At 47.8% G+C, this 26,619-nt stretch overlaps 6 protein-coding genes across 6 annotated transcripts; 1 reads left to right on the top strand and 5 right to left on the bottom strand.

The window, feature by feature from the left end:
- Positions 1-316: 316 nt before the first annotated feature.
- Positions 317-2,935, bottom strand: F4812DRAFT_409280 (SGNH hydrolase-type esterase domain-containing protein). The gene is made up of 7 exons (XM_047932428.1): positions 2,321-2,935; positions 2,132-2,246; positions 1,479-1,896; positions 1,163-1,344; positions 715-1,015; positions 534-657; positions 317-339 (listed from the first exon to the last, which is right to left on the bottom strand). The coding sequence occupies exons 1-5, from the start codon at positions 2,521-2,523 to the stop codon at positions 743-745; spliced, it is 1,191 nt and encodes a 396-aa protein (XP_047794845.1). The 5' UTR covers positions 2,524-2,935; the 3' UTR covers positions 317-339; positions 534-657; positions 715-742.
- A 1,761-nt stretch (positions 2,936-4,696) lies between these two features.
- F4812DRAFT_16461 (uncharacterized protein) lies at positions 4,697-5,694 on the top strand. Its single transcript, XM_047929858.1, has one exon. The coding sequence runs from the start codon at positions 5,006-5,008 to the stop codon at positions 5,540-5,542; it is 537 nt and encodes a 178-aa protein (XP_047794846.1). The 5' UTR covers positions 4,697-5,005; the 3' UTR covers positions 5,543-5,694.
- Positions 5,695-7,468: 1,774 nt separating this feature from the next.
- F4812DRAFT_409288 (kinase-like protein) lies at positions 7,469-10,948 on the bottom strand. The gene is made up of 3 exons (XM_047932429.1): positions 10,479-10,948; positions 8,590-10,043; positions 7,469-8,535 (listed from the first exon to the last, which is right to left on the bottom strand). Exons 1-3 carry the CDS (start codon positions 10,600-10,602, stop codon positions 7,726-7,728), a joined length of 2,388 nt encoding a protein of 795 aa, XP_047794847.1. The 5' UTR covers positions 10,603-10,948; the 3' UTR covers positions 7,469-7,725.
- An 814-nt stretch (positions 10,949-11,762) lies between these two features.
- Positions 11,763-13,828, bottom strand: F4812DRAFT_16515 (HAD-superfamily hydrolase). The gene is made up of 2 exons (XM_047929869.1): positions 13,277-13,828; positions 11,763-13,197 (listed from the first exon to the last, which is right to left on the bottom strand). The coding sequence occupies exons 1-2, from the start codon at positions 13,537-13,539 to the stop codon at positions 12,138-12,140; spliced, it is 1,323 nt and encodes a 440-aa protein (XP_047794848.1). The 5' UTR covers positions 13,540-13,828; the 3' UTR covers positions 11,763-12,137.
- An 8-nt stretch (positions 13,829-13,836) lies between these two features.
- On the bottom strand, positions 13,837-15,235 carry F4812DRAFT_409291 (SCO1 protein). Its single transcript, XM_047932430.1, has 2 exons — positions 14,641-15,235; positions 13,837-14,577 (listed from the first exon to the last, which is right to left on the bottom strand). The coding sequence occupies exons 1-2, from the start codon at positions 15,091-15,093 to the stop codon at positions 14,149-14,151; spliced, it is 882 nt and encodes a 293-aa protein (XP_047794849.1). The 5' UTR covers positions 15,094-15,235; the 3' UTR covers positions 13,837-14,148.
- Positions 15,236-22,431: 7,196 nt separating this feature from the next.
- On the bottom strand, positions 22,432-24,623 carry F4812DRAFT_409300 (Di-copper centre-containing protein). The gene is made up of 4 exons (XM_047932431.1): positions 24,320-24,623; positions 24,210-24,274; positions 23,092-24,122; positions 22,432-23,021 (listed from the first exon to the last, which is right to left on the bottom strand). Exons 3-4 carry the CDS (start codon positions 23,928-23,930, stop codon positions 22,718-22,720), a joined length of 1,143 nt encoding a protein of 380 aa, XP_047794850.1. The 5' UTR covers positions 23,931-24,122; positions 24,210-24,274; positions 24,320-24,623; the 3' UTR covers positions 22,432-22,717.
- Positions 24,624-26,619: the final 1,996 nt, after the last annotated feature.

Consider the following 26,619-nt stretch of genomic DNA (forward strand, 5'->3'; position numbering starts at 1 on the left):
AGTAGATGAAAGTAGAATGCAATCGTGTATCCCAGAGTTCCTTTTAGCAGCTCCCATACGGGACGAGCAGGCTGGTAGTAGTTAATATAATAGCAACAGGTTAAGACACATATATTCGCCAGTGTTGAGCTTCATACTTCGAGATACTCTTCTTTACTGGCGGCTACCCGGACACTTCATATAGAACATAGAATCGAGTTAGATAGAACCAAAAACCATCCATCTTTTAACTCTATCCAAAGAATTCTCTCAAAGTGCCATCAACTGTACCCTCTCTTAAACAAATCAACGGTCTAATAGTTCTGCTGATCGTTCCAATACAGCGTGTCGTGGAATATCCTATACAGAGCAAGTCAATTTCAATCCCAGAGTTTCGTCACCAAGTTCCGAAAGCTATTCTAAAGGGGGTAAATGGCAATGATTATAGCTTGCTATACACGAGAGTGTTCACAGAAGCTTATGACTGTGCCAGATCACCGGAGACATAAATAAGATAGCAGGGAAAGGAAAAAGAAAAGGGGGGGCTAGCTTACTCGGGACCAGTAGCTACCAAATCCCAACCAAACGTCAACTTGATAAACTGCGCCAAATGGCTAGCGACTTTGATGGCACCAACATCCGTCGGATGCCACAGCGGACCGATATCGTTATGCTGCACTGGAAAGGCGAAGCTCGTTAATACATACGCTAGGTAACCCCATACGTACCTCCTACCTCGTACACAAAAGAACGTATCCAACACTCAACCTGACCTGGCCCAGGTGTCCGGTATATCATATGAGATGGTAAATGGCAAGGGGGAAAACTTACTAATACCCTTGGTACTAAAGTAATGCACGAAAGGCTCGCTCGGGGCGTCCAAGACTGTCGTCGCGCTCGTCGCGCCGTCCCAGATCGACGGCGCGTCGAGGTACTCGTTCGAGTTGAAGTAGGCCACGATGTCCTTGAGTTCCTGCTCGAAGCCGAGGCCTTGCTGGTAGGTGTTGCCGTAGGGGTAGAAGCCCATCCATAGTTGCTGGAAAGGGGTTAGTTTATCCAAAGAGGTAGGTAACAGGTAGGCAACAGGTAGGTAGTCTTTGTTTTCTTTTTCCGAGTGTAGTGGTAAAGGGGGAGAGGTATGTAACGGGAAGGGAAGGAGCAAAAAGGAAAAGGGGATCGGCACCATCACAATGACTTGCGCTTTGGGGTATTTCCCGTGGACACCCCGTATCAGGTTCTTGTAGGCATCGACGTATGTCTCCGTGCTGACGTTGTTCGCGGCGTTATTGTCGTTAGTTCCGAGGTTGACGACGACGATATCCGGGGTCGTCTCCTGCTTTTCGAAGGCCCACGGCTCCGGGTGGTCTATTGTATTGTCACTTAGCTCAGGTACCTGCTATTCCAACTGAATACCTGTTATCTGATACCCATATATCGACGCCAGAAATAGAGCCTAGCACGCCATATAACGTTGATTAAGGAAAAAGGGGGTAGCACACCTCCCCATATCTCCGCTGCTCTCCCGCTCGTATCCGACGTATAAAACCACTGATGAACTTGCCCGCGCGGATTGCCCCAGCATTCCTGGTCCGAGACGCAGATGCCCGGGTACGCAGTAATGAAGTACTCCGTGTCGCCGAGACCAGCGCCGACGCCGTACGCGAAGCTGGACAAGCCCTCGTAGCTCGTATACATGCCGGCTGAGAGGCTGTCACCGATGAACTCGATCGTGCGCTTGTACGGCGGGATCTTGATCAGGGATTCGCCAGCGGCTACGTGCACTTTGCTGATTTGGACGCCGTAGGCCCAGTTCGTGACGCGAAGCTCGAAGGTCAGTGGGTTAACGGGGTAGGTCTCGTTGACGCCAGGGGTTGAGGGAGTGACTAGGAGGTGCGTTGCGCCCGCTGTTACGTTGGTCTGATGTTGAGATATCTCGTTAGTCTCTTATGCGCCTGGTCCTACCCACGTTCATAAAACGCCGAAAGGGCTTCCCCATGGCGAAAGCTAGGCAGTTGCAGTGGAATATATAATAATATCAAGCTTTACGCTACTTACTACCATGTGTCAGTTGTTATATACAAGTGATTTTAAAAGGTATGCAAAATAGAAATAAGGGCCGAGGATATCAACAAGATATCTTCTCATGCTTACCGAAAGTCCAATCCATACCACCTATCCGGTACCCGACGAGTGTTGTATCTGTGGTCAGTTCTCCGAATGTGATAGCGACCGTGCTTCCCGTGAAGCCGAAGACAAGTCCGGGAGCTCTAAATCACCAGGAGCTCCTCTGTTAGGCCCCTCGTGTGTCATATTTCTTCCGTGATAGACTTGAGTGACTTACGACCACCAGGAAACCTTGTTAGAATCCCATCTACCCTTATAAGATAGCTCTGTAACATTTGCATCATATGTTCGGAAGTCATACGAGGAGATGTCAATTTTAGTATCAGGGTAGTCTGTAATTCTCACTTGGCCATTCTGGAGAATTGTCCCTGTGGCTAAGGCGCAGAGGTCTAAGAGGTATGAAAGCTTCTTAAGTAACATCTTGCCGATGGGACAACCTCACTTTCGACAAGAATTGTGCGAGTCTTGTGGTCAAAGCATATATTTTCTTCCAGCTTTATGACCGAGGTGTCTGAGAGGAATGGGAAATCGCAGATATATATGTAGAAGGATGGCCTACGTACAACGTCGTGATGACAGCTTACGAGCTCCGGGCTTTCGATATCTCCAAATCGCCCTAGGCCCTTGATTCCGGGGCGATGTAGCTTAAGAACCGATAGTCTTACCTGTCAGTGGTCTAATCAAGTAAGCTAAGTCTCCATTGTAACTGCACGATGTGATCTGGATCTGGATCTGGGTAGTTCTGTAGGGTGATTGCTATGAATACGACGGAGGCTCGACGTCCGTTTCTAGATTGAGACGTGCCGAATAGAATTTCTGCAATGCATTGTAGATCACGGCCTAGTGTATGCAGATGCGATGCAGACACCGGGTAGACAGACAAGCTGAGTAAGTCTAAGCCCTATGTGCGGTGGGATAACGAAGATAGCGTTTATTTTTTTTATTTTTTTTTTTTTTAACAGGTATGTATTACATGTACATGTGTCTTGAATTAAATGTAAATATTTCGATGCGGCTCGAGTTGGATCTTGTTACCTTGCTTGTAAGATTTGTACCTGATGTAAGTACGAAGGTACTTTGACGTATCGTAACCTGAAAAGGCTGATGTTGGATGTTGGAAAGAACGTCGCTATGACGTCGGTTACTCTAGGTGCTGACAGGCAAGAGGTACAATACAATACTAGGTATAGCTACCTCCTACTTAACTCTACCTACAATATAAAGACGTAGGTAGGTACGATATATTGCTGCGACTACCTGTTTTCTATATTGTTAGTTCAGCCGGAGTTTTAGCCCTACGGGAAGTAATAAGAACATCGAATTTGTCTACTCCAACTCTGCAATTTACATTGCACTCTGCATTCTGCACTCTGCACTCTACACTCTACACTTTACACCTCGGTTGGGAATTTCCTACATTCTCCTAGTACCAGTTAACTATTATTTTGAAAGTGATAATTCCACAGGAGAGAAAAAAAATTGAAATACTATCACCGAGCTATTGGAAGCTCGGAGATGGACTTTTATTACACGATTCTACCTACCTAAGATAAGTACGGAATATATTCTATCTCATACCCATGCGTGCTTATAGCCGCTAACTATACCTTTGATCGCCGTAAGATCCATGTCCATACATCATACCCTTTACCCTTCAACGCAGGGGAGCGTGACATTTGTATCATTTGGCGCGTTGTAACGATAAGGAAAAACCACCAACTCGGCTCATCTACCTACCTAACCCAGGTACTTAATATCCAATATTCAATATTCAATATTAAACATGTCATTTACCAGGACATACCTATTCAACATTCAATAGATGCTAATCTGAAAAAGGTCGATATTTTGTTGGATCGTTGGCCTATGATCTTCTTCCAAATGCCCCGAGACCCTGGGTTGCAATTGGCCCCGCCAGTTCACAAGGGTTAATTTTTGAAGAAAAACATCGAACCAACTTAGGTACTACTTACGACAGCCCTAGCTTTATTATCTACATCTACTGTTAGAAGTAGTTTCTCGGTACTGAAACATCGGTTCCTGAGCTTTCTCTCCCTATCTTTTTATTTATTATTATTATTTTTATTAATTACCTCGTCACATCTCCCGGCTCTCATCTTAAGGTAGCACAAGCTCACCGAAGATATGACCCTCGCTTCGTAAATAACCTAACGATACAGTCCTCTTTTTTTTACCCACGCTCTTTTGCGGGGAAACGAAAGAGACAAAAACTACTGCAGCTGACCGCCAAAACGCGGCCTCTCTGTCTTGTCCGTCTAGCATTCCTTGTCTTATCCCGCGAAGGATTCATATTGCGCCGAGGAAAAGCAACAAGGTCTCCTTGTATGGGTGTGGTAGATTTGTGTTAGATAGTATGACGAAGTGGGAGTAGGTGGTTTGCCGGTTGTATCACCAAATTTCAAAAAGAACCTGGATACAGGGTGTCCGTCCAAATTCAGCCGTCCATCTCCCCTCCATCTTTCTACAAACCCTGCCAACCTTTATCCAGCTTCGAGATTCTTGACAGTTTCCCCTTCGAGTCCCCCATCCGGCCGAGTTTCCTCTAGACTTTCTCCAGACCTTCTCCAGACCTTCTCCAGACTCCCCCTCGCAATTTTGCTATGCTGCCATCGCTCTAAACCGCGACACTGTCTTTTCCCGCCATCTCGAGACAATGAAGCCGCGAGTCGCGGCCGACACGACGCTTGACCAAAGGGTGTCGCAACCTTTCCCCTACCAGCAGTACACGACGTTGCATCCGAATCCTCCCCGCTTACTACCGCCGTGCTCTCACCCCCTGCCCTACCGACGCTACACAACGCTCGATTCTTAGCGATCTTAGCGAGTTTGCAGACGCACGAGTAGACGCACAAGTAAACACGCCGCCTCATACGGCAGAGCCATGCCGTCCACAGAAGCCAATACCGTCGAGGACACGCAATTGGGCCTGACCGATGAGGAAATAAATCTCCTCCGCTACCACCAAGCTCAGGCCGGTTCATCTTCCTCGCGCGCCGCTAGCCGGGCCTCTTCTCAAGGCCGCCTCCTTCTCGATAGTTCTAGCCTTGCTGCCTTAGCACGACACCTTGACCGCTTGATGCAGCAGATCCAGCAGCGCATTGAGTACCTCAGCGAACAGAGCTCCGTCGTGACTATGCAGCAGTATGATCACGCAGGCAACCTGGTGGACAATGCCGATGCTGAAATTGCGCGCTTTCAGGCTATCATGGCTCAGATCGACGAGCTCGAGCTCGACTTTGATCGCATTGCTCACATCAGAGATATCGTAAGGGATTACCGCCAACGAGTCGAGAATCTCGAACGTGAATTCGAAAACTCATCGCGCCGAGATCATCACCACTCTCACCGCCACAGCCACAGCCACGGCCATTCTCATCGACAAGAAGGCGCCTCTTCCGGCCGCCGACACAGACACTAAAAATTGCGGCAAGATGGAGAAAAGCTGGTTGTTACGCCCGTGGATCGGGATATTAGAATACGGTTTCCACTTCGGGAGATACAAAGGCATCAAATGCCTATTTGATTATAGTCTTTAATGGAAAATTGCTGCTGGATGCAGAGAAAGGAGTATCACAAAAAAAGCTATGACACGAGAGTGGATAGAAGCACAAGGTCACACGACTACGGGGAAACGGCCGAAGGTACCAAGTCAATTGCTACCTCGGGCACACTAGGAGGTAACGATAGCGCTGTCTTCTGGAAAGCGTTATTCGAAGTTTGGAATGGGACATGCTTCTCCCTGCAGCTTTCAAGGTACTATCTGGAGGAAAACAAAATCTAGTTACTGCTTTTTCTTACCATACTTAGCGAAGATGAATGGAGCCTCGCGGCTAGACAAGAAAGGGGATGGCCTCACGGCTTACTTTTTGGGAAACTCTATGGCGTCGGTGTTTTGTCTGCTTTGTCTATTTTCTTTCTTCTTTTACAACAATACCCCTATTCGTCACGAGATTGGATATCCCTACGACAAGCGAGCAAGTCTGCTTATACAGTTCTTATTTTACTCATGTACCACTAATTATATTACTACGTTGGTTGGCTGTGTGTTGTTACTGCGAAAAGATACCTCTGGTTGGCTTAGTGTTTGAAAATATTGGCTTTTTTCTTTTTTTTGTATACAGCTATTCTTCGGGCTGAAAAGCTTTTGGATGAAAAAGAAAGACCCCGTGATTCGTGGGTACTTATTATATATTATTGGCAATACCGGATGGTGTGTCAGATTTGACGAGTGCATGGTCGTCGCATCAGGTGGCTTACATCATTGATGTTATAATATTCAAATTATGCATTTTACCATCAGAGCCTCCATTCTTTCCACCTCCTATCCCGACATGACGATCGTGCTCGAAAAGGCCGCTTGTAAAGAAATCGCGAGCGTGCCGGAGTGGCCGGTAATAAGATCTCACTTGTGAGATAGCTAGCTACCTACCTGACCTACTTTGCGGCAATTGTTTCGATCAAGAAAAGGTCTACGTACTCGCCACCAACTAACTTGCCGAGAAGGATTCCCGGACACCAGGAATGGGGAGACGGGAGAAATTGTCTACCTACCTGATCAACTGACATCCATGATTATCGACTCCGACCCCGTGAATCTCGTTTTTTTTTCTATTTTCAATATATTGCCCGACTATCGTGTTATACCTTACATGAGCTTAAATATGTTTCTCTACGGGGGGGTATGTTTCGCTCTTGTATATGGGAGATACTTAGATGTATATATATTGTAAACGTCACGCCCGAGGTTAGGTGAGATCAACTATCCACATATCTGGATTACATACCTAGTGGCGCTTTTAAACGGTCCTTCATGAGCTGGGTAGATACCTAAGTTAGATACATACGTACGTAATATATGAGGCTGATAGATGCAGGTGTGTGCGTGTGTGTCTACTGCTTACCGGACATACATTATCTACATCCAAGTCTACTTAGGGTATAGATAATTATCATAGGACTGGGAATGTCCGATGTATATATATTCGTAGTTGTAGCTTACATAGAGTACCTGCCTAACCTAACTTAAAATAGCTTGAGGAAATATACATCAAAACGCGAGATGAGATATATACATCCTCGCCGGATTTAGTTGAAACGCGCTGGTCCTAATTTGAGGCAGGTAGACGGAATCTAGATATCTAAACTAAACACCGCGCGGTATTTTATTCGCATCGCCTTCCCCCCTTCTTCCATAACCATCGAGTAGGAGGCTAGTTCTTACCCTTATATCTTAATATAAGACTGCTCCCTATGACAAGAGAGATACTTGGTACCTAGGTAATCGAGGCATCTTCGGAAATTGGAGACATGAGGCACACCTCTTAGTTTTTGCTTTTATATACCTTATATATATATATATATATATATAATTCACACGCTACCCGGTTATCATCTCATACGTAAAGCGTAAGTAAGTACCTAAGGTACCCAATCCATCACTCGTTCCTAGGGTCCAAATTTCGTATCTCGCATGATCTCTTTCCATCTTCCTCCTATGCTACGAAGAGCCCTCATGTATCTGTCCGCCTACCCGTCCCCGGTGAGTGCGATTAAGGCTGATGTACTCACTCGTTATTTGAGCCTTTCCGAAATATATGCTGGTTATCCACTCGCCATCGCACCGCTAACAAATACTCCTTCGGATTCCACATACTTGAGCTTCCCCCTCACATCCTGTGGCAGATCCTCCTCGGTGATCAAGCCCAACTTGACGCAGTCACCAAGGAAAAACATGGCTCGGTCCTGCGCATATGCCAGGTAGTCGAACTCCTCCGCTTCGTCTACTTCCTCCTCCGATGCTGCAATGGCTGTCGGCTGCACTGCCCCCACTACGTCATCTGTAGTGTTATCATCAAAACCGGGGATCTTTGCCTGCATGATGCCCCAAGCGACCCAGTGGGCACTGTTTGCGATGCGCCAGATGCGCGTCTCTTCCATCAATGCCTCGACCTGCATCTCGGCCTGCTCTTCACGACGGCGCTCCTCTTCCTTCCAGCCACCGGGTGGAGCGCGCGAGTCTAGCATGAACTCCTTAATTGAGCTTGTAGGGCCAAGGCTCGTATCACTTAAGCCGGGCGTGCTAGGCTGTAGGTTCGGGGTTGCCAGGGGCGTACGGTTCGGTGTTGAGGCGCCCGGATGTGGGAATTCGGGCCGGTGGTTGACATACGCCCGAATGAATCGACGCTGTTCCTCTGGCGTTGGATATAATTTCGGGTTGCACGCGAACGGGGCGTACTCGCTGTGGTAGTTATAACACCATTCCGTGAAATGATTTGCAAACTCCAAGCCTCTGGTGTTGGCCGCCGAGTACTCAAAGTCTATGACCACAAGCTGTTTATGCTCGTAGTTTGGTTGGAGTAAAGGCGACTTCTCGTCGTCGGGCCGGACGCGTAGGATATTACCGTATTGTGTCTGCTATCATTAGTTTACGTACCAAGGAAAACTGGTTTGAACATCAGGTCTTACATCACTATGTGCAAACACGAGGCTCTCCCGCAAAGCACGAGGGCTGCCGTAGTGTTCATCCAAGAACTTCCGATACTTGTCTACAAGTTCCTTAAATACGGCCCATTCGACTCCGCAGACGAGACCTCGCATTTTCCACGCATCTGCTGGACTCCTGACAGGACCAGGATTACCGGAGAGGATTTTTCGATCCAGATACGTGACCACGCGTGAAGTTCTATTCAGCCAGCTGTCCCAGTTTCTCAAAACCATAGGCCCGCCATCAATTTCTTTGTCTAAGAGTTCAATACCATCATGTAACTCTCTCATTCTCTTGGCAATCTGCTTGGAAGTCTCTGGATCTCTGATATCAGCCGCCGTAAGAGTGACGGCATTAAGATATTGCTCAAATCGGCCGTTAGTAAATGTCCCCAATAAGCGGGGACCAATTTTCTTCTTCGCAAGCCTTCTTAATACATTTAATTCATTTTCCCTATCAATAATTTGATCGGCTTGCGGGCCGTAAACTCGCAATAGTAATTTCGCGGGAACCCTCTTATGTGCTTCTTTTGTAGGTAGTAGGTTTTCAGGCGGAGAGACAACATATACAGCATTTGTCAAAGCTCCACTAAGACGTTTGACATCGATAGTCTCTCCGCTATCCAGGGGAACGCGTCTCCAACCCTTGAGTCTCAGGGTATGGGCCAACTTTATGATTTCGTTCTTGAAGGTGATCCATGCTTTCCGCTCCTTTTCTTCTTTCCTGCTCGAAAACGAAGAAACGTCATCTGTAGAGGGTTTCCCACCAGAATAGCCCAATGTTTTGGAATTATCGAGAACTGCGTCACATGACGGGACCAGAATTTCACCATCATGATACTCTGTGTCAGATGAGATAGTTCGGTGTATAGTGATGGATCGTCTCCGTGGCTTCTTGCCAGGCCTTGGGCCAATGTGTGGAATCCCGTGAAGACCTAAGGCACTCATTCCGTCGTCAACGATTTTCTGCAGTCTGTCAAAAGAAACGTCGCTGGATTCGGAGTCAATAGAGTATGCCCTAGACCTCTCGGGCGGCTGTTGTGTGTCAGTTTTATCAGTGTCGTCCTTTACGCATTTCCGTCTGCTCGAGTGAACCCTTCTCGATCGCCTATTTTGCTTTTTGACCCGCTCACGTTCTAGCCAATCGGAAATCTGGGCAATGAATTTATCTAAGTGGTGATGGTGATGATGGTGATGGGAATGTAAATGCGACCGGCTGCTATCTTGTGGATTGTGATGAGGGGACTGGTTGCTGGTATGGCTACTTTGTGGCTCTAGACTGCTTTGACTTAAGAGCGAGGTCCTGGAAGAGGAGTTATGATCTAGCATAGGTGGACGACCGCTCAAGCGTTTCGCAAGTCCAGCCGAGTATTGTCTTTTGGGATGTGCTTCTTCTAAATTGTCCTGATCTGGTTCAGGCTCAGCTATCTGTACGGCTGAAAAAAGAGTAAGCATCAAGTAACTATAAGGGGGACGGAGGGGGGGTGTGAGGCATGCAGACGACCGAGGTTCTTTCTCGTGGGCTTCCACGAATAGATACCTACGGCATCTGTACTTTTCTTATCTATCTCAGATTATCCTACATATCTAGTCTCATCTGCTTGACGCTTGATGCTTGACACCTGACGCTTGGCACCTGCATGCGTATATAACCCTCGAATTCACTGGTCGCGATGTGCTCAAGAGTCTGGAACTACCTATTACCCTTCCTAGTAAAGGAACTGCATATGCGGAATCCATCTAGGCAGCAAGGTAATACATATCATTATCAAGACCTTACGCGACAAGGTGGCGTAGTGAGTAGATGGAAGGATGCGTGTGACATCAAAGCCCTCAAAAGCGAAAAAGCAAATAGAATTAAATTGACAAACCTTTTGCGCTCGGGACAGTATTCTGAGAAGACAGCCTCTCTGGGTCATCATCCTGCTTCAGCACAGATCGAAGAGACCGAAAGGGCTGTCCATCGTCGGTGAGGATTGGTGTAGACGTAGACATGTTGATATATCTCCAAATAAACGAGGGGTAAGAAATGACGATGGTATGAGTTTTTAGGCTAGTTATTGATAAGTTACTTTTGTTTAAGAATAAAATAAAGATCAGATGATATGCGCCACTTTGTACAATAGGAGGAGAGAATTATAAACCAAGGCTTTCCTGCTTCGCTACTTGTCAATTGAATTAAGGCATTCTTTTTTTTCCGTGTGTGTGTGATGTGAGAGAGAATGTGAAAGATTGTTGACGAAGAATTGGCTGAAGGGCTGGAGACCAGACTGCATTAACTGATAAGAACCTTTATTAGAAGTCGCATATCGAGAAAATAATGAGATAAAAAAAAAAAAAAAGTATTCAAGTAACTCTTGTCAAATAGGGTAAGTTTCCAGGGCTATCGGGTAGTCGCGAATCCGCAGGACCGGGATCCCCTTGCAGTATACGTCGCAGGGAATGTACCCTTGTGATAACCTTAAATTAATTGAGAAAAGCGGCTGCTTTCCATGGCATTCGAACAATACCTAATAGCGTGCTGATGCGCAAACAATAAATTCCGAGGGTATTGATATGTAAATTGTATAACATCAACTTGAAGCTTGAAAACTTGTTATTTCAATGTTATATCGCGTACCTAGCTGTAGTTGGCCAGTTGTTGGTTTTTTCAACTTTTTTATTTTGAATGTTCTCGTCGTGCTAAACTTCTAGAATTCTATTTCGTCTGACCTCTCAGATGCATTTCGAGCAGCAACGTGCTCAATTGGAATGACGTAATAATAACATGCACATAGTCACTGAACTACCTTTTATATGACAATTTGGTATATCAAGAAGCATTACACAATTGGTGAATTCAGTTGCCACTTACAAGTAGAAATCGTATTTATTAATATTGTCAAACTGGCTACTAAGACTTGAGCTCCATATAATAAGAGTGACATAATTTGAATGGACTGACAACTAGTACCAGGAAAGTATAAACATCAAACTTAATCTTAAAACCAGCTCTTTTAGCTCACTCAAGTAATTGGTACAAATATGCGCTATTGAACTTCGTGAGTATAACAGGTTGTTTGCTACATGTAGATAATAGATATATACACAGCATATAAGCAATTTTGACGATAGTGGCTAGAACTAACTCTGGGCAATGAGTTAAATGGATAAGAGTTTCCTCAAGTACCTAAGGATGTAAGGTATATACCTATTATCTTTCTCTCGTATATATTAAATACCTTTCATATTATTACCAAGAAAACCAAGGGCTTCTTATACAAAAATCTTAAATATCACTTTCAAAGCTCGTAGTTACCTAAACCAGCTCGAGATAAGAATTATGTATGAATTGGACATACTCTCTACATGAACTACCTATATACATGTAATTCCAAACCGTCATATGTACCTATAATAAACAACTAGGTAACTCCTTACCTCCTATGCTTATGCGCTCACTCATACATACCTACCTCCAGGCAGGTACTCATACTCATACTCCTCTCAAACACCCCTTTAATCCTCGTCCGACGCTCTCCATCTTTACTCTACTCAATCCCCCTTTCCCACCCCTCCTCCTTCAGCGCCCACTCCACCGCGCTCTTCACATCGTCCACAATAACCTTCGGCTTGTACTTCGGCTCCCCTTCTCTCTCCGGGTTCCAGACACCCGTCCGCACGAGCACCGACTCCCACGTCGTCCCCTCCGAGCTCACGTACTCGTTCGCCCCACGGATGTCGCTCGCCGGGTTGTCCCCCACCATGTACACGCGCTCGAGCGGCGCCGGCTCTCCCACTTCCTTCCCCAGCATCCTGGCCCGGTGCGCCGTCAGCACCCGCTCCGCGAACCCGTACGTGTACCCGTGCGGCTTGCCGATCGTCACCCGCTCGAGCTCCGCCGCGCCCCCCGTCACCTCCCGCCATATCCCCGCGACCGCGGCCTGGAACGCGCCCTGCCCGAGCCGCGGGTGCGGGTACCCCGCGGCCCAGAACAGGTCCGGGTTCGAGAAGAACAGCTCGGGCTGCCCGTCGCGCTGCCACCCGGCGTTGGGCAGGTCCCTGAGGCCGTTCCGCGGCGAGTACGTGCCCAGGACGCCGTCCTTCGACATCAGCAGGTCGACGATGATCTGGATGTCGAGCGCCCAGTCGCGCGGGTCGTTGAACACGAAGATGGCGTCGATCTTGGGGTCGGGGTCGGGCAGGGGGCGGGCCTGGCGCGCGTAAAGCTCGCCCATCAGCGGGTTGAAGGGCCAGACGGTGGGGTGCGCGGCGAGGATGTCGGCGGGGATGATGACGTTGCGGAAGCCGTAGCGCTCGGCGATGAGGCGGCACTTGGCGGCGTCGGAGCCCGTGACGAGGATGTTCTTGTCGCGGAGGGTGCCGTTGTGGCCCTGCGCGAGCTCCTGGAACGGCGTGTGCGACTGGATGAAGTTGTCCGTCGACAGCTTGACGCCGAGGCGCGCGTTGAGGTCCGCCACGCGCTCCACCTCGTGCTTGCCACCGCCGTTGGTGAGCAGGATGAACGGGATGTTATTCTCCTGGAGGAATCTCAGAGTCTGCGTCGCGCCGGGGATCGGCTTTGAGACGTGTAGAAGCACGCCATCAATGCTGGAAATGCGTAAGCCAGTTATCCCTAGATCAAGCAATATCCTTCGAGATAAGGTCTTATTTTTTTTTTCTCACTTACTCAAAGGCAAAGGCGAAAGAGGGAGGATCGGTAGGTTCGCGAGCCTTTACATCGATGCTATAGGGGCGTTTGGAGAAGAATCCGGGCCGTATAGACGGCCGCGCGTGGCTTGCAGCTATTCCTTGTCTTCGTGCAGGACTACTGCTGCTATTGCAGCTGATAGCTCGAAACAGACACGATGGCGTTCGGGCTTGATAGTGGGGTTGAGGAATATACCCCGACACCGCGCCGCCCAGGAATGGGCGAGCGCGAAATGCCTTCATTTTTGAAGGATGAGAGCGGGGAAAGGGCACCGAAAGTAAGCCGTAAAATTATCGATAAATCATTTCTCACTTAGACTAAAGAAAAGATGCCGGCATAACTGCCACATTTCTCCTTGAGGTGGAGTTGAGGGTTGAGTACCTAAGGTAAGTTCGGACTTATTTAAAATATGAACTTGATCGTCATAATAAATTGGCTAAAAGTTGGAATCCATTCCTAATGTCTTATCGAAATAGGTACCTAAGGTAGCTAAGGTACTTAAAGTAGACCCGGTGTTCTTATCGGAAATTCATTCCGGAGCCTGTGGAACTCCATAATTTCGACTGATTAATCGCTGTTAGTTATCTCTGTAGTACATTGATAATAGTTGCCTTAGGTAACCTAATTCTTTAGAAGTGTATAATGCAGAGGTGAATTCTTTATACTAAGCTTATACATCAAACACATGATTATACAAATATATACAAGCACATCTGGATGGCGTAGACCCGACATATTACAGTATTCCATAGGGTCGACTGGTTAGGTTGGGTAATACATATTAGAAGCTTAGATGAGAAGGGTGCCAGGGTGCCAATCCGGATTATCGCATTATACACATCCATCCTCCCCTATTTTCTCCAATTTCCCTTCCAATCCTTCATATGATCCAGAATAACCTTAGCCGCCTGCTCGGGGCTATGCTGGCGTCCCAGCGCCTCAACGAAGTCTCCCTCGGGGTCCATGAGGTAGAAGTAGATGCTGTGGTCGACGAGGTAATCCTGGCCGGGCTTCACGTCCCGCGGCGTGCTGAAGTACACGCGGTACGCCTTGCACATGTCCTTGATCTGCTCGTAGGTGCCCGTGAGTCCGACGAACCGCGGGTGGAACTCGGCCAGGTACGACTTGAGCACCTTGGGGTCGTCGCGCTCCGGGTCACACGTCACGAACACAGGCGCCAAGGCCCCCGGCATCTTCTCCTCCACCAGGTCGAACATCCGCGCCATCTTGTCGAGCTCCTCAGGGCAGATATCCGGGCAGTGCGTGAATCCGAAGTAGACCTGTTGTTGATTTGATTAATACTATATCGTAGATATCCTTAGCCAGAGGAAGAGGAAACCCACCAGAGAATACCGTCCCTTCAAATCATCACTCGAAAACGGGTTCCCGTCATGGTCGATCAGCTGGAAAGCCCCTCCAACCTTCGGTCGTCCGACGCCCTTGGTAGCCTCAGCTATGCGCTTGCGCTGCATGCGCTTCTTCTCGTGCTCGAAGTACCATACAAGCCCCACACTCGTGAGCACGAACAGCAAGCCCGCCTTCCACGAAAAGGGTCCTGTCCTATATCTGCTGCGCGCCTCTTCTACCGTCTTCGCCTTATACCGTCGCTGCTCGAGGGGTCGGGAGTTGGCTGTGCATTGTTGCTGGCGACCCGAGAATGCTGCTGTGGGCCGTCGCGGGGACGAAGTGGGAATGGAGGGGTTTGTCGAGATGAATCGGCGACACTGCTGTGCTCGCGGGCGAGTTTGTAGAAGAGCCCGTAGAAACGGCTGTGGAGTTGCTATAGAGCGCGACATATTTACGGGTTTAGGCGCCTCAAGTGCTATAAACTTTTTGCGATTTATCTCTTCGAATTGGTTCGATTGAGCTACTCAAGTAGAAAGCTTAAAAATTATTGTATGGAGCTTTTAGGTTAGGTACCTTACCTTACTAACGGATGCTCAGTTAAAGATCGGCCAATTCCGAGGTCTTGGCACCGATATGGGATAGCTTCAATGAGGGCTGGAGGGACGCCGCTTGTGGCAGCTTCAGCCACACGTTTTCCGCATAGAACATTAGACCTGGACGTGCATGTACATACATGTACATGCTGTACTACATTGTACATAGACGCATGTACCTCCACGCATCGAGGTGCTGAAGTTCAACAAGGATACGAAGACTAGAAGCACGCCTTGCCATGCTCCGGAATGGAACGGGGTCCGCAACGGCAAATTGCATTCCGTTGTTACCATCTATTACTATAACTACAAGAGCCAATTCTTACAGGTTCTCTTCAGAAAGGGAGAAGTGAGCAACAGCTTGCCTGTTCTCGAGTCTTCTCCTTGCCACATCTTTCCCACCGTAAACGAAACCGATCTTGTCAACCCGTCTTCATTATGCATAGTCCGATAGGGGTTACGAAGCCCTTCCCCCTCCCCCCAAAAGAAACATCAATCATCAAACTGATCATTAATACCTTTGGGAAAAGGTCAGGTGTTGGAAGTGAATGGTAGGATAAAATGCACAATGCAAGTCTTTTCTCTTGTTTTTTCTTTTTCGCAAATGCCTTCAGAATGCCCGCCTGCCGAACCAATACCATTCTCCGTACACTCCTTACACTGCCATCGCCACTCAACATTAGCGATTCTTTGTTGAAAACGAAAACAAAGCAGCTAACGCAGCTCTGTCTATCTTCCATCAATACCTCCATACGCCAAGGGAAAAGCTTCATCCCAAGAAGGAGGAAGCGAAGATAAAGAACCTCGAGACCCATTCATTAATAAATAAGGTTCCCCGTTGACGTCGAATTATTAGGAAATCTCATAAACGCCAATAGTATGCCAACGCAAATGAACGACATGATGTCGCCCCCCCAAACGATCCGTAGTCATAGCTCCGGGACTTCCGCAAACAAGAACAGAATTTGATAACGCACGTCAACCTTAGTGAGTTCGAGTTGTACGATAGGTCGGATCCGTAAAAAGAAATTGCTACTCTGTAAGCATTAAGGCCGGCTGACCTGGCTTTGGCTTGCACTCGTTCGGCTACGCTCCTCCTCTTCTTCAAGCACGTCACTCAGGCGTGTGGGGTGATGGTGACGCGGAGTAGTTCCGATATCATCATCCCAAGGCTCCACATATCCAGCGCCGCTATAATCCGGAGCTGCCGAGTACTGCGGCTGCTGTTGTTGTTGAGAACCTGAACCGGTCGGCTGGTAGACGGCCGGCTGAGTAGCAGGGGTCTCGAACTCTTCTGCTGCAATGTCAGAACCCTGAGAAGTATGATGAGCTGGATTTGTATATGTAGAAGGATTGTGGTCTTGCGTGCTTCGAACGGGGTTTCTCGCTGCGCCATTTGTAACACCATTGATGTACTGACCTTCGCTATAGGTTCCCTCGGAACCGTAGCTCTGCTCATGCGGAACAGACGAGGGTGTCTGGAAAGCGGGATTATTATCACGCGAAGTAGGAGTCGGCTTAACCGCAGGGGCTTGAGAGTACTGAGGGCGATCAGCGTTGGCCGAAGTATGCGACTGGGTGTAATCCGCCGACTCCGTCTGATTGTAGGAACGGGGGTCTCGCTGAGAATGACCGCCGCGACCTACACCTTGCGTCATCGGGACGACCTGAACACCGCCAACGATGGTGGGTTGACCAAGCTGTAACGACATAGTGCGATCGCGCTCCTCCTGCTCCCGTCGTCCAAGTTCTTCCCATGCACGTCTCGCTTCCTCCTTAGAAATGGTCAATTCTTTGCGCAGCTCAGCTATCTGCTTCTGCATCTTGGAGGTGCCTTGCTCGCGTTCGACGGCTTCGCGAATCGCATCAGCTCTGCTCCTGCGCTCCTCTTCGAGAGCCGCCTCGAGCATACCAGTGACCTCTTGAGAACGCTCTATCTCGGCGCGAGTCTCGAAGAACCAGCGTTGGAACTTACGCTCCGATGAAGCCCGCAGGCGCTGTAGCTCGACCACAGCGTGGAAAAGATTAGCGCCCGCAGAAGATAAATCTGTCACTTGTCGTGATAGCTGCTGAGAAATAGGGTCCTGGCTGATCTCCTGCGCATTCTGCTCCAGTCTACGGATCCAAAAACTGGTAAGACCTTCCCAATGAGCTGACAAGGTTTCCCAGCGCTCAAATGCATGAGGGAACGAGTTTCTACCTCGTCCAAGTGCTGTAGAAGTCTCACCTAGCTGGGGAGGTTGCTGCGGTTGGGGCTGGGTTCCGGACGGACCAGCTTCTCCAGGAACCGAAGAGGAACCAGGAACAGCCTGTGTACCGGAGGAAGTTCGCCCATGTCGTGCCGACTGAGACGGCTGGGCATGGGCTGCTGTAGGAAGTCGTGATTGTCCCGGATGGCGGGTACTGTTATCTGTAGTCATGCGACCAGGCGCGGCTGGCTGCGCCGGTCGTCGGGAAGTAGTGGGATCAGTGCCGGCGGGGACGGTACCAGCTCCATAAGTACCAGCGCCAGCAGCAGCGGCGGCGGCGGCTCGGCGCTCCGCCTCTTTCCGCTCTGCTTCTCTTAGCTTTGCCTCTTCCAGCAAACGCGCTTCGTTTTCGGCGTGTTCTCTCTCTTGTCGCTCTCGCTCCTGCTCCTCGCGTTGTCGTTCACGCGCAGCCTCTCGGGCAGCTCTCTCCTGCATGATCATTCTAGGACCTCTAATCCCGGAAGGGGAGCCGACGGCTGCTCGCGCTGTAGTAGGCCGCGCCGGCGAGGCGCCATTGCCATTTGAGGTTGTCGGGCCTCTGCCTCCCATGAGATCGGCCATTGGCGAATATAGCTCGACCAAGTCTTCCGAGATCTGTTTAGGACCGCGTAGTGTTTGCTCAAGTGCATACAAGATAGCACTGTGAGTTTGCTTCGAGATGCGAAGAGCCGGATGTGGCTCGGGTCTATCCGGTTCTGGAACAGACCGATTCGTCTCAAAATCTTGCTCGGGAGGGCTATTTGATGTCGCTTCGGAGTCGTTGCTTAAATTCTCTTGGGATAGCTGCCGTCTAGGTTGTTTCGGACTTCCTCTCCGAGCTTGCTGGTCGGGACCCGCTAGAACGTATCGACCTTGAGGACTGATGGTAACAGTAACTCGGTTGACTGGTTGACGCGCTTGTTGCGCGTCCGGCTGGGAGACAGGTGAGGCTGAAAAGCGCGGGGTCCTACGAAGTCGGTGAATGGAAGAAGGGGTGGCTGTTGATCTCCGATCCGGCGTAGGACTTTGAGACGATTGCTGATGAAGCCCGCGCTGCTGGCGCTGGTGTATTGGCGTAGAAAATTCGTAACGGTCGTGACGGTCGTAAGCAGGTGCGGTAATCTTTGGTTCTGTCAACTTTGCTGTCGATTCCCCACTAGCGCGAGCTGCAGCTGGATTCGACAATGTGAGCTGTCACCACAATTGTGGTGAGACACTCGTAAAAAAAAAAAAAAAAAATACTGCGCCCTAACTACACACCAAAACTGTAAACAAGCCAAAGACGTGGCTACAATCGAGATAGTGCAGATATGAGAGGTCGGCTGCAGGATGTAGGTTGATTTGCAGATGTAGGTAAGTGATACGTACGACCAAAGAGCACAGTAGTGCTGAGGCCTGGTCGAAAGGGAAAATGTGGAAAGGGAAAGAAAGTATGCGAAACGATATCGCAAGTATCTTTAGGTAAGCGGTTATAGGAATTGGTACTTCTGGATCCAAAGGGGGAAGGTGTTTGTGGTGAGGGATGGTAAGATCTAGTGATGAGGGTTGTAAAGAGGGAGGTTGGGCCAATGTGGAAAATACGGATGGCTGGTTTTGTGTTTGAGGATAGATATAATCGCGGTGACCCGATCGCGGGAGATTTCGCTAGGGATGCGCGAACGACGATGATAGCGACGACAAGGCTTCAAACGGCTTTTCAAACGAGAAGGCAGATGTATATTGTAAAAAAAGAAAAAAAAATGTGACGCGTATTATCAGTAATATCGTAGATGTCGAGGTATAATAAAAAGCCCTTTTTTCCCCTTTACAATTGTTTGTTTTCCTTTCTGTCGTTCAGGGCGTTTTTCAAGCTGCGCATCTCTTGAGTGTGTCCCGGCAACCTGGTGCTCAAGATGCACGACCTATGTTACCATGCACACTCAGCGGCGACAGCAGCGCCAGCGCTGCTCTGTCGCTGGAAAACCTGCAGACTTAGCGAATGGCGGGGTTAGGTGATTGAAATACTTGGATGATAATAAAGAAATATATGTTATCATGTTCAAATTTCAATGGCTCGCCGATTTGAAATAAATTTGTTAAGAAAGGAGCTGGCTAAAAAAAATTAAAGCGCCGCTCCTTCTTGAACACAACAGGAAGACACGACACACAACGCACACACACTGGACACGACTTGGAAGGTACGATTAAGGACATGATTACCTCTTTTTTTTTTTTTTTTTTTTTTTTTGTCTCCTTCTTTTCCGCTTTTCGCACGGTCCACTTTCTGTTTCCAGTTTGTAACTTCCAACCGGTCTTGCACTTGCATCATTACCTATCACCATTGTATTAAGAGACATTAATGAGTGGTACGGAGATTAGGTATATTTTTAATATCTTGCTTGTTTCAATAGATCCGCTCCGTCATTGCTTTATATTAAGTATCATCATACATCAACCCGTTTGTTGCGAAGACCTAATATGTATATCAACTCTGAGACTACTACCTATTATTTTACCTAGAATACCACCGTTGGTATCCTGTTGGTATCCTGCTTTTATACACCATCGCTTTTACTATGGACGAACTTTCTAGCAATTCAATATGTACTCGGCAGATGACTGGTCAGAATTCAACTGCATACAAATGCCCGTCTTGATGTCTTGATGCGATAAGGTTTATCGGAGTTTCGATATTTCTCCAATGAGCTTCATCGAAATAGATACTTTCAGCTCGAGAATTTTCTGCGGTAGAAGCAAAGAGCTGGGGAAAGGGTATGACGCCGTAATGAAATCTAGATCTGTTCAGCTTTCATCGTACATTCGTACGCTTCCACCAAGGCGGTAATACCCAAGACACGGGAACAAGGTAGGAAAATTGAATTCGGCTGGGGCCTAGGATACCCAAAACGTCTTTTCTGACATCAACATCATACATAAGAACCTTCTCGACAGGAAAGGGGGAAAAAAGTCAAGTTAAGAACACCTAACCAAAGCAAAGTGTGCGTTGGCAACTTGGAGACGAAATATTACTGATTAGTGTCATGCAGTCCACTGGTAGAGAAAAGCCCACTCGCCAAAAGTTGACAGGCTCGAGAGAACGTCCCGAAAAGCTGGACATGCGCCAACCCATCTCACCGGGAATCGTTGACAGTTGGGGGTTAATTACCCTAGGTTTCTCCATGTGTCTCGGTTGGTTCCTGAAGATCTAATAGGTTCGATGGTATACATTGAGACATTTTAAAGTTACGGCAAGCAAACGCAGAGAGACCTAATTTTTGGTCCTAAAGAGTATAATATTACCAACTTGAAAGCCTCGGTTTAGAAATCCATTCTTTTACTTGCGTTTGTTCCGGCAGCCGAAAAAAGGGGGCGCCAAGTAGGATTATGAAGAAGCGAAGGCGTTCCGAGGTAAATTAGGTCTTTCCTTAGTCTTTGCCATGGAAGCGGTGCACTAGCAATGCAGAATCTGCATAGTTTCACTTAGTAAGAAGCTGAGAGCGACAGCTTACATTGTAACTACCTGTGTAAGACGGCTGTCATGTTCAAAACTTGGAAGAATTTTGATTGACAACGGACCTTGACGAGCTCATCACAGAAAAAAACAAAAACAAAAAAAAAAACTGTAAAATAATCCTTTGTCTAAAAAGCCCTCGAAAGCAGCATGGGACGACCCGTCCCTTCACCTAAATGTTACAGCTTTGAGCAATTGACCAATCAGAAGCTTCAACTCAAGGTTCTAATCTTTAAGCTTAAGCTATGCTGAGCTCAATGTTGTCGACATTGTGGCAAACAAGGCGGGGTAGCAATACAGCTGTTCTTTCAAAGGAAAAAGACAAAACTTATTAAATGGAGCTGTCAGATGACTTCGTTGACTTCATACCAACTTTTTAAGAAATTACCCGTTTCGTGGATAAGAAGTCGACGCTAGCAATCTTGTATGTGTGCCATCATCTTTTCTCACCAACACTTCCAGAACGTCATTCCGGATATCCACCTCGGCCGGACTGGTTGGCTTGGGCCAAGACGCTTGGGTCGGTGTTGAGATGACCACCAAGAGATGGCGTCGGGAATATTACTTCACTTAGCGGGTCAATCAGCCGTCTTTACGACGTACCAAAGGGTGAATGCCGAGATAAGACGGTACGCGGGAAAAGAGTAGGCCTGTCTTTTCTCTTATATATCATGCTTACTGCGTATGCACGTACACGCATAAGCTTGAGGGTAATACGAGGACATTAACAAGTCAGCTAGAAGAGCTAGAAGAGCTAAAAGGCTAATATGATCACAAGCACGTACGAGTAGGATCGGGCTAAGAAGTTTGTTTAATTACCTACCATTAGTGAAAACCATCAAATAACTACCTAAACTAGAAATATTCGAAATGGTGTTTGATGAAAGGTGCCAGGTAACTAACTCAGGTACGCACAGAAAAAGAAACAAGCCAAAGGAGTAAAGTTGCAACTCTGCGGAATAGGAACCCTGTGTGTTTGTGGGCTACTTCTTCAAACAAACAAACATTTCCCCAGAATACCTTACAGACATGCCTATTACGGCGGTGATAGACAAGCATACAGCATGCCGCTGTAAAGTATAGTATACAGCGTCTAAAAATAGACAATCAAAGCAAAATATTACTAGGTTAGTTAGGTAGGTATTCCCCTATCACATCGCATCCCATGACTGGAAACATCCAGGCTGCGTTATTCGTAGACTCGGTGGGCTTCGCTATATCCTTCCCCACCCCTTCCTCGCTCGCGCCGCTTATTCTCGCCATCGGGAACTCGGTATATTAATTGAGCGCAAGACGCCTAATCGGGCGACCCATCGACGATATGCCATGCACGATATGTTCTGCACGATAAGCTAGAACGGCTACGTACAGGAGGTTGTATATGCCCTCAGGACCCCAGATAAACTCAGGTCGTCTTTTAAGATGTAACTTAGCTTAGGTACCTAACGAATGCAGAATATCATCACGAAGACACAAGTCAAAGGGAAGCGTGCCATTGAACATTAGAGGTTGATTTTGTCTAATTACAATAGTATTAGTTTTCTATATATGGCAAGAGGCAGATTCATTTGTTCGATGTAATGGTATCTTTAGTTGCGATCCAGGCACGCGCCAACCCCCCCTCGTCTAAAGCCATGGCAAAGTTTTCTTTTTCGTTCTTTATACAGGTACACTTCCTTCTTCGTTCGTCAAAAAAGCACCTTTCCGCGCACACGCGGTCATGCTCCTACGCCACGCCAACGCCACGCCGCTTCACTCTTCTCTAGTAGTTGTAGCGGTAGCAGAAATGGCCGCTCTGGGTGTTGAGGAGGTCGCGGACCTTGAGGTCGGGGCACTTCTCGCCGCAGATGTTGCCGATGTACACCATGGTGTCCATGGTCAGAGGAGCGCAGTTCTGGTTGTCGGCGCATCCGCTGATGGTAGTGGTGCGCTTTGGGTCGTCGAGCTGCCACTTGCGGAAGGCATAGTCGACGAACAGGTGGTGCATGAAGAAAGACGGGTCGCCGGGCGAGGCGATGGCATCGGCCATAACACCTCCAACACCGTTGTGGCCTTGGGCGTGGAAACTGTCATATCTTATTAGATTAACTGGTTCATATAATATATAAATAGATCGACATGAATGTCAAGACTCACGTGAACTCAACGCAACTGTGGAAGTCGGGGTACGAAGTACGCGACATGCAGGTGTTCCAGGCATTCTGGCCGGTCTGGACGGTGGTCTGCTCGTTGACGGCGCGCTGGAGACAGTGGGGGTTATTGGTGGACATGCCGGGACCGAGAGAAAGCTGCAGGCCGGCGAATGTTCCGTCGTTAACACAGACGGCGGCGTTGTTCTTGGGGCCGGGCAGGCTTCCGAAGTACTCAGGGGTGAAGATGGTCGCCTGGGCGAACTTTCCAGCCCACTTCTTCTCATCCCACCACGGCATCGCCCTGTCGAAGCCGCACTCGTCGCGCAAAATCTGCTCGAAGGCCCACACATAGTATCGGTGCCACAGCAGGAACTTGTGCGTCTGCTGAGTGGTAGACTTGCTGTGAATGTTGGGGGAGTACGACTGGTGCAGACGCACGAGGTCCTCGTACCGGTTCTTGGCCGGGGCGAACTTGCCGGACGGGGGCTTGTTGATCAAGCACTGGATGGCGTTGACGAAGGCCTTCTTGTCCGAGGTCGAGTAGTTGTCCCACTCGAAGCGAATGTCCGGGTTGGCGCAGTTCCCATCAGCCGCGGTGTTAGAAACGCTGGCAGTGCTCATCTTCCCCTCAGAGAGGCTGAAGAAGTCATCTAGGACCGCCTTAACCTCGGAGATGGGCAGAATGGTGAAGTTAGTACCAGAAAGATCGAGCTTGGCGATGGCATCTTCGATAGAAATGTGATGGACTTGTCCGAACGTAGAGAGCGGTAGACCTTCGGTGTGTAGGTTCGGGATCGACGCGGCTGATACCGCAGATACAAAAAGAGCGACTGAGGCCTTCATTGTGGCGAATAGTAACCGTATATATCTGTATATATACGATGACTATAGGAAATATAACGAGTGACAGACGATCGAAACCGTTGGAGAAGTAAAAGGCCTAAGCCAAAATGGCCTATTGAGGCGCCCTACCAGGTTATATACCCTCCTCGGCCACTTGACCAGTTGCGGGTCCTCTCATTGTCTTCTAGAGCCCTTTGTGGAGTTAGTTACCGACTACTACGTAGTATGGTGTGTGTGTGCAGGTACTATGTATGGTAGGTATGAGATGAGAAAGCCTACATCGTACCCTACATGTCACCCCCGGTCCTATGGATTTCGGGAATCGGCCGTGCGCGTTTTCTATACTGACCCTTGGGTTAAGAGCTATTGCAGACAGAAGTGGTACCTACGTTTAGATGCCAGGTTGGTGTGTGACTAGTGGTATTACTTCATCTAGGTAATACGGCATCTTGTCGTTAACCACGCGTGGGTGCGAACAAGACTCAGGAGCTGACGGGTGCTGTGCCAGCTTGCCAGCATACGAGATTAACCATCGTTGTGGCGCAGACTAAGGGGAATAGCCAGCGGAGATTTCGCACAGAAAAAACAGGGGGAAGTCTGATCCTAACTTGGATCGAACATCATCACCATACAAAGTAAGCTTGTCGTACGAATTGGGTAGCTGACAGGCTGTCGACAACGCCGTCTAGCCCTACCATCAGCCAATTAGAGTAGATATCCACCGAGAGATGCAGGGCCGGGCTTCCTTAGCGGCTCCGCTGGCCACGATGGGACCCGGCTGCATCACATTTTGGATACGAGGGACTAACCTTCTAGTGTTGGCGCGCGCAGATTGGAGAGGGGTTCCAACTCGCTCGTTAGAGAAAATAATAAAAAAAGGAGATGTGTGCTGCGTGAGATCGCGTTTAACGATAGACTAACAGAAAACCGTCAACGACACGACGATAAATGATTTAAAAAAAAAAAGGTAGCATACAATTGTTGAGTATCCAACGGTTCTCGAGAAAACACAACGACCTGAAGCTGAAAATAGCTCAGGGGCTGACGTGGTAGCAGTCCTGATACATAGATACCTTCCTGAAATTACTACTTACACCAGCGTTTAAGGTATTGGATATGAAAATGGAAAATGGTTATGTATGCAACCCTGAAAGACCCCGTGGTTCGAGGACCTGGAAGACAGGCAACCAATCAATAGTTTTAGATATTTCGTGGATCTACTTTAAGAGATCTCAACTCGGTTAGTATGCCGTGCCCATATTTTAGAGCCATGCCACCAGTCTAAGGACGACGAGAAAAAAAATAGGATAAAACCAAAAGGAAGCAAAATGTTCAAAAGCATTTTTTTAATATGCGTGATGTGGGCTGATGAGAAAAGTAAGTAGGTTCGTATCGAACGGTGGTTAATTTCTTATCAACGGCAAGAGGGGCGGTAAGCGGCAGTTGTACGGTTGAAGCTGCTCGGGCATTTGACGGTGTTTACAGTTTACTTCGGCCCCTCTTCCTTCTTATCTACGTCCCCTATTACCCCCTAAGTTCTACACTACCTAGGTACCTCCTACCTTAGGTACCTGTACCGATACGGCTCGGAGGACTCCCATTTATATAGCGAGCCTGCGAGACTAGTACCGATTAGCATATGAGAAAAAGAATAAAGAACGAAATAAGATAAAATAAAATAAAATAAAGTATGGGGACCGATGATGATGCGCATCGTATTTCTACGTAATAAAAGCACATCAAAATCATTTCTCTAATTTAACCCACAAATGTCAATCCAGCAGTACCAATTTACCCCCCTTTTTAACCGTAAGTACAGACTGCTTTACGTATTAGCATATGAAGAAGCAGCAGTATCAAAAATGAATTTTCCCACTTTTCTTTTTTTTATTAACTACTGGTAAAAAGCAAAGTCCATATTTAGGTAATTGCAATCTTCGTGGCGGTGCAATCGGATCGTCGGCGAATTTAATATGCACCACAACATTAATAGCCAATATTAAAGGGTGTTCGCATATGTACCTAACCTATCCTTACTTACCTTACATAGTGTGTATGTATGGCATTTATGGATTTTATGGGGTTTATGGAAACTTCGACGTGCCTTTCAGGGGATGGCGTCCTGTATTGATGGTATTCTTGGAAGCAATAAGGTTGAGGAGAAAAGCTTGACCTGCATGAGCCCTCGGGGTACTCAAGCATAATGCACAGCACTAGCCCCAATGTTGTAGATGTGCAGGGCATGCATTATGTCGCGGTTAGTTGTTTTCAGGTAATGCAACGGCATATCTTTATTTTTTTCAATAGGCTATCTCGGTGAAATGCTCATCACTCAACTTGACATGTAAGTCGTTTCACGTACCCTTTTTGCAAAATTCTGCTTTTAGTTCTGCAATTACGACTTATCAACTTAGCATATGAAACGATGGTAAGAAAAAACAAAAAAAAAGGGTTGCCTCACATATTTCACACTAATTTTCGTACTCTTTCTTTTCTTCTTTTCAAGTCGACTCGGAACGAAACAGCCTGTTCCGCCTGAATAAAAAAATAAAAAAATAAAGAAAAAAAGTAATCAGAGAGCCTCAAAACTCCATCGATCGAGCTAACCATGCATTTCCCCGACGCTGTCTTGGAATAATAATTTTTAGTATCATCAACAAAGCGATAGGCAAAGTCTTCGAACATCAGT

Source organism: Daldinia caldariorum (assembly GCF_022478825.1).
Source record: "Daldinia caldariorum strain CBS 122874 unplaced genomic scaffold F4812scaffold_1, whole genome shotgun sequence".
NCBI classification, from domain to species: Eukaryota; Fungi; Ascomycota; class Sordariomycetes; order Xylariales; family Hypoxylaceae; genus Daldinia; species Daldinia caldariorum.

Excerpts from the sequence above, each read along its gene's own strand:
- F4812DRAFT_16515 (XM_047929869.1), bottom strand. The coding sequence starts at position 13,539 with ATGAAGGCATTTCGCGCTCGCCCATTCCTGGGCGGCGCGGTGTCGGGG. Across the intron at positions 13,198-13,276 it reads TCTTTCGCCTTTGCCTTTGA|CATTGATGGCGTGCTTCTAC; the intron begins GTAAGTGAGAAA and ends ACGCATTTCCAG.
- F4812DRAFT_409300 (XM_047932431.1), bottom strand. The coding sequence starts at position 23,930 with ATGAAGGCCTCAGTCGCTCTTTTTGTATCTGCGGTATCAGCCGCGTCG. Across the intron at positions 23,022-23,091 it reads CACAGTTGCGTTGAGTTCAC|TTTCCACGCCCAAGGCCACA; the intron begins GTGAGTCTTGAC and ends AAGATATGACAG.
- F4812DRAFT_409288 (XM_047932429.1), bottom strand. The coding sequence starts at position 10,602 with ATGTCTACGTCTACACCAATCCTCACCGACGATGGACAGCCCTTTCGG. Across the intron at positions 10,044-10,478 it reads TACTGTCCCGAGCGCAAAAG|CCGTACAGATAGCTGAGCCT; the intron begins GTTTGTCAATTT and ends CTCTTTTTTCAG. Across the intron at positions 8,536-8,589 it reads TCGTGTTTGCACATAGTGAT|ACACAATACGGTAATATCCT; the intron begins GTAAGACCTGAT and ends TAATGATAGCAG.
- F4812DRAFT_409280 (XM_047932428.1), bottom strand. The coding sequence starts at position 2,523 with ATGTTACTTAAGAAGCTTTCATACCTCTTAGACCTCTGCGCCTTAGCC. Across the intron at positions 2,247-2,320 it reads AACAAGGTTTCCTGGTGGTC|AGCTCCCGGACTTGTCTTCG; the intron begins GTAAGTCACTCA and ends CTGGTGATTTAG. Across the intron at positions 1,345-1,478 it reads AGCAGCGGAGATATGGGGAG|ACCACCCGGAGCCGTGGGCC; the intron begins GTGTGCTACCCC and ends ACAATACAATAG.
- F4812DRAFT_409291 (XM_047932430.1), bottom strand. The coding sequence starts at position 15,093 with ATGTCGCGCTCTATAGCAACTCCACAGCCGTTTCTACGGGCTCTTCTA. Across the intron at positions 14,578-14,640 it reads TGAAGGGACGGTATTCTCTG|GTCTACTTCGGATTCACGCA; the intron begins GTGGGTTTCCTC and ends AATCAACAACAG.
- F4812DRAFT_16461 (XM_047929858.1), top strand. The coding sequence starts at position 5,006 with ATGCCGTCCACAGAAGCCAATACCGTCGAGGACACGCAATTGGGCCTG.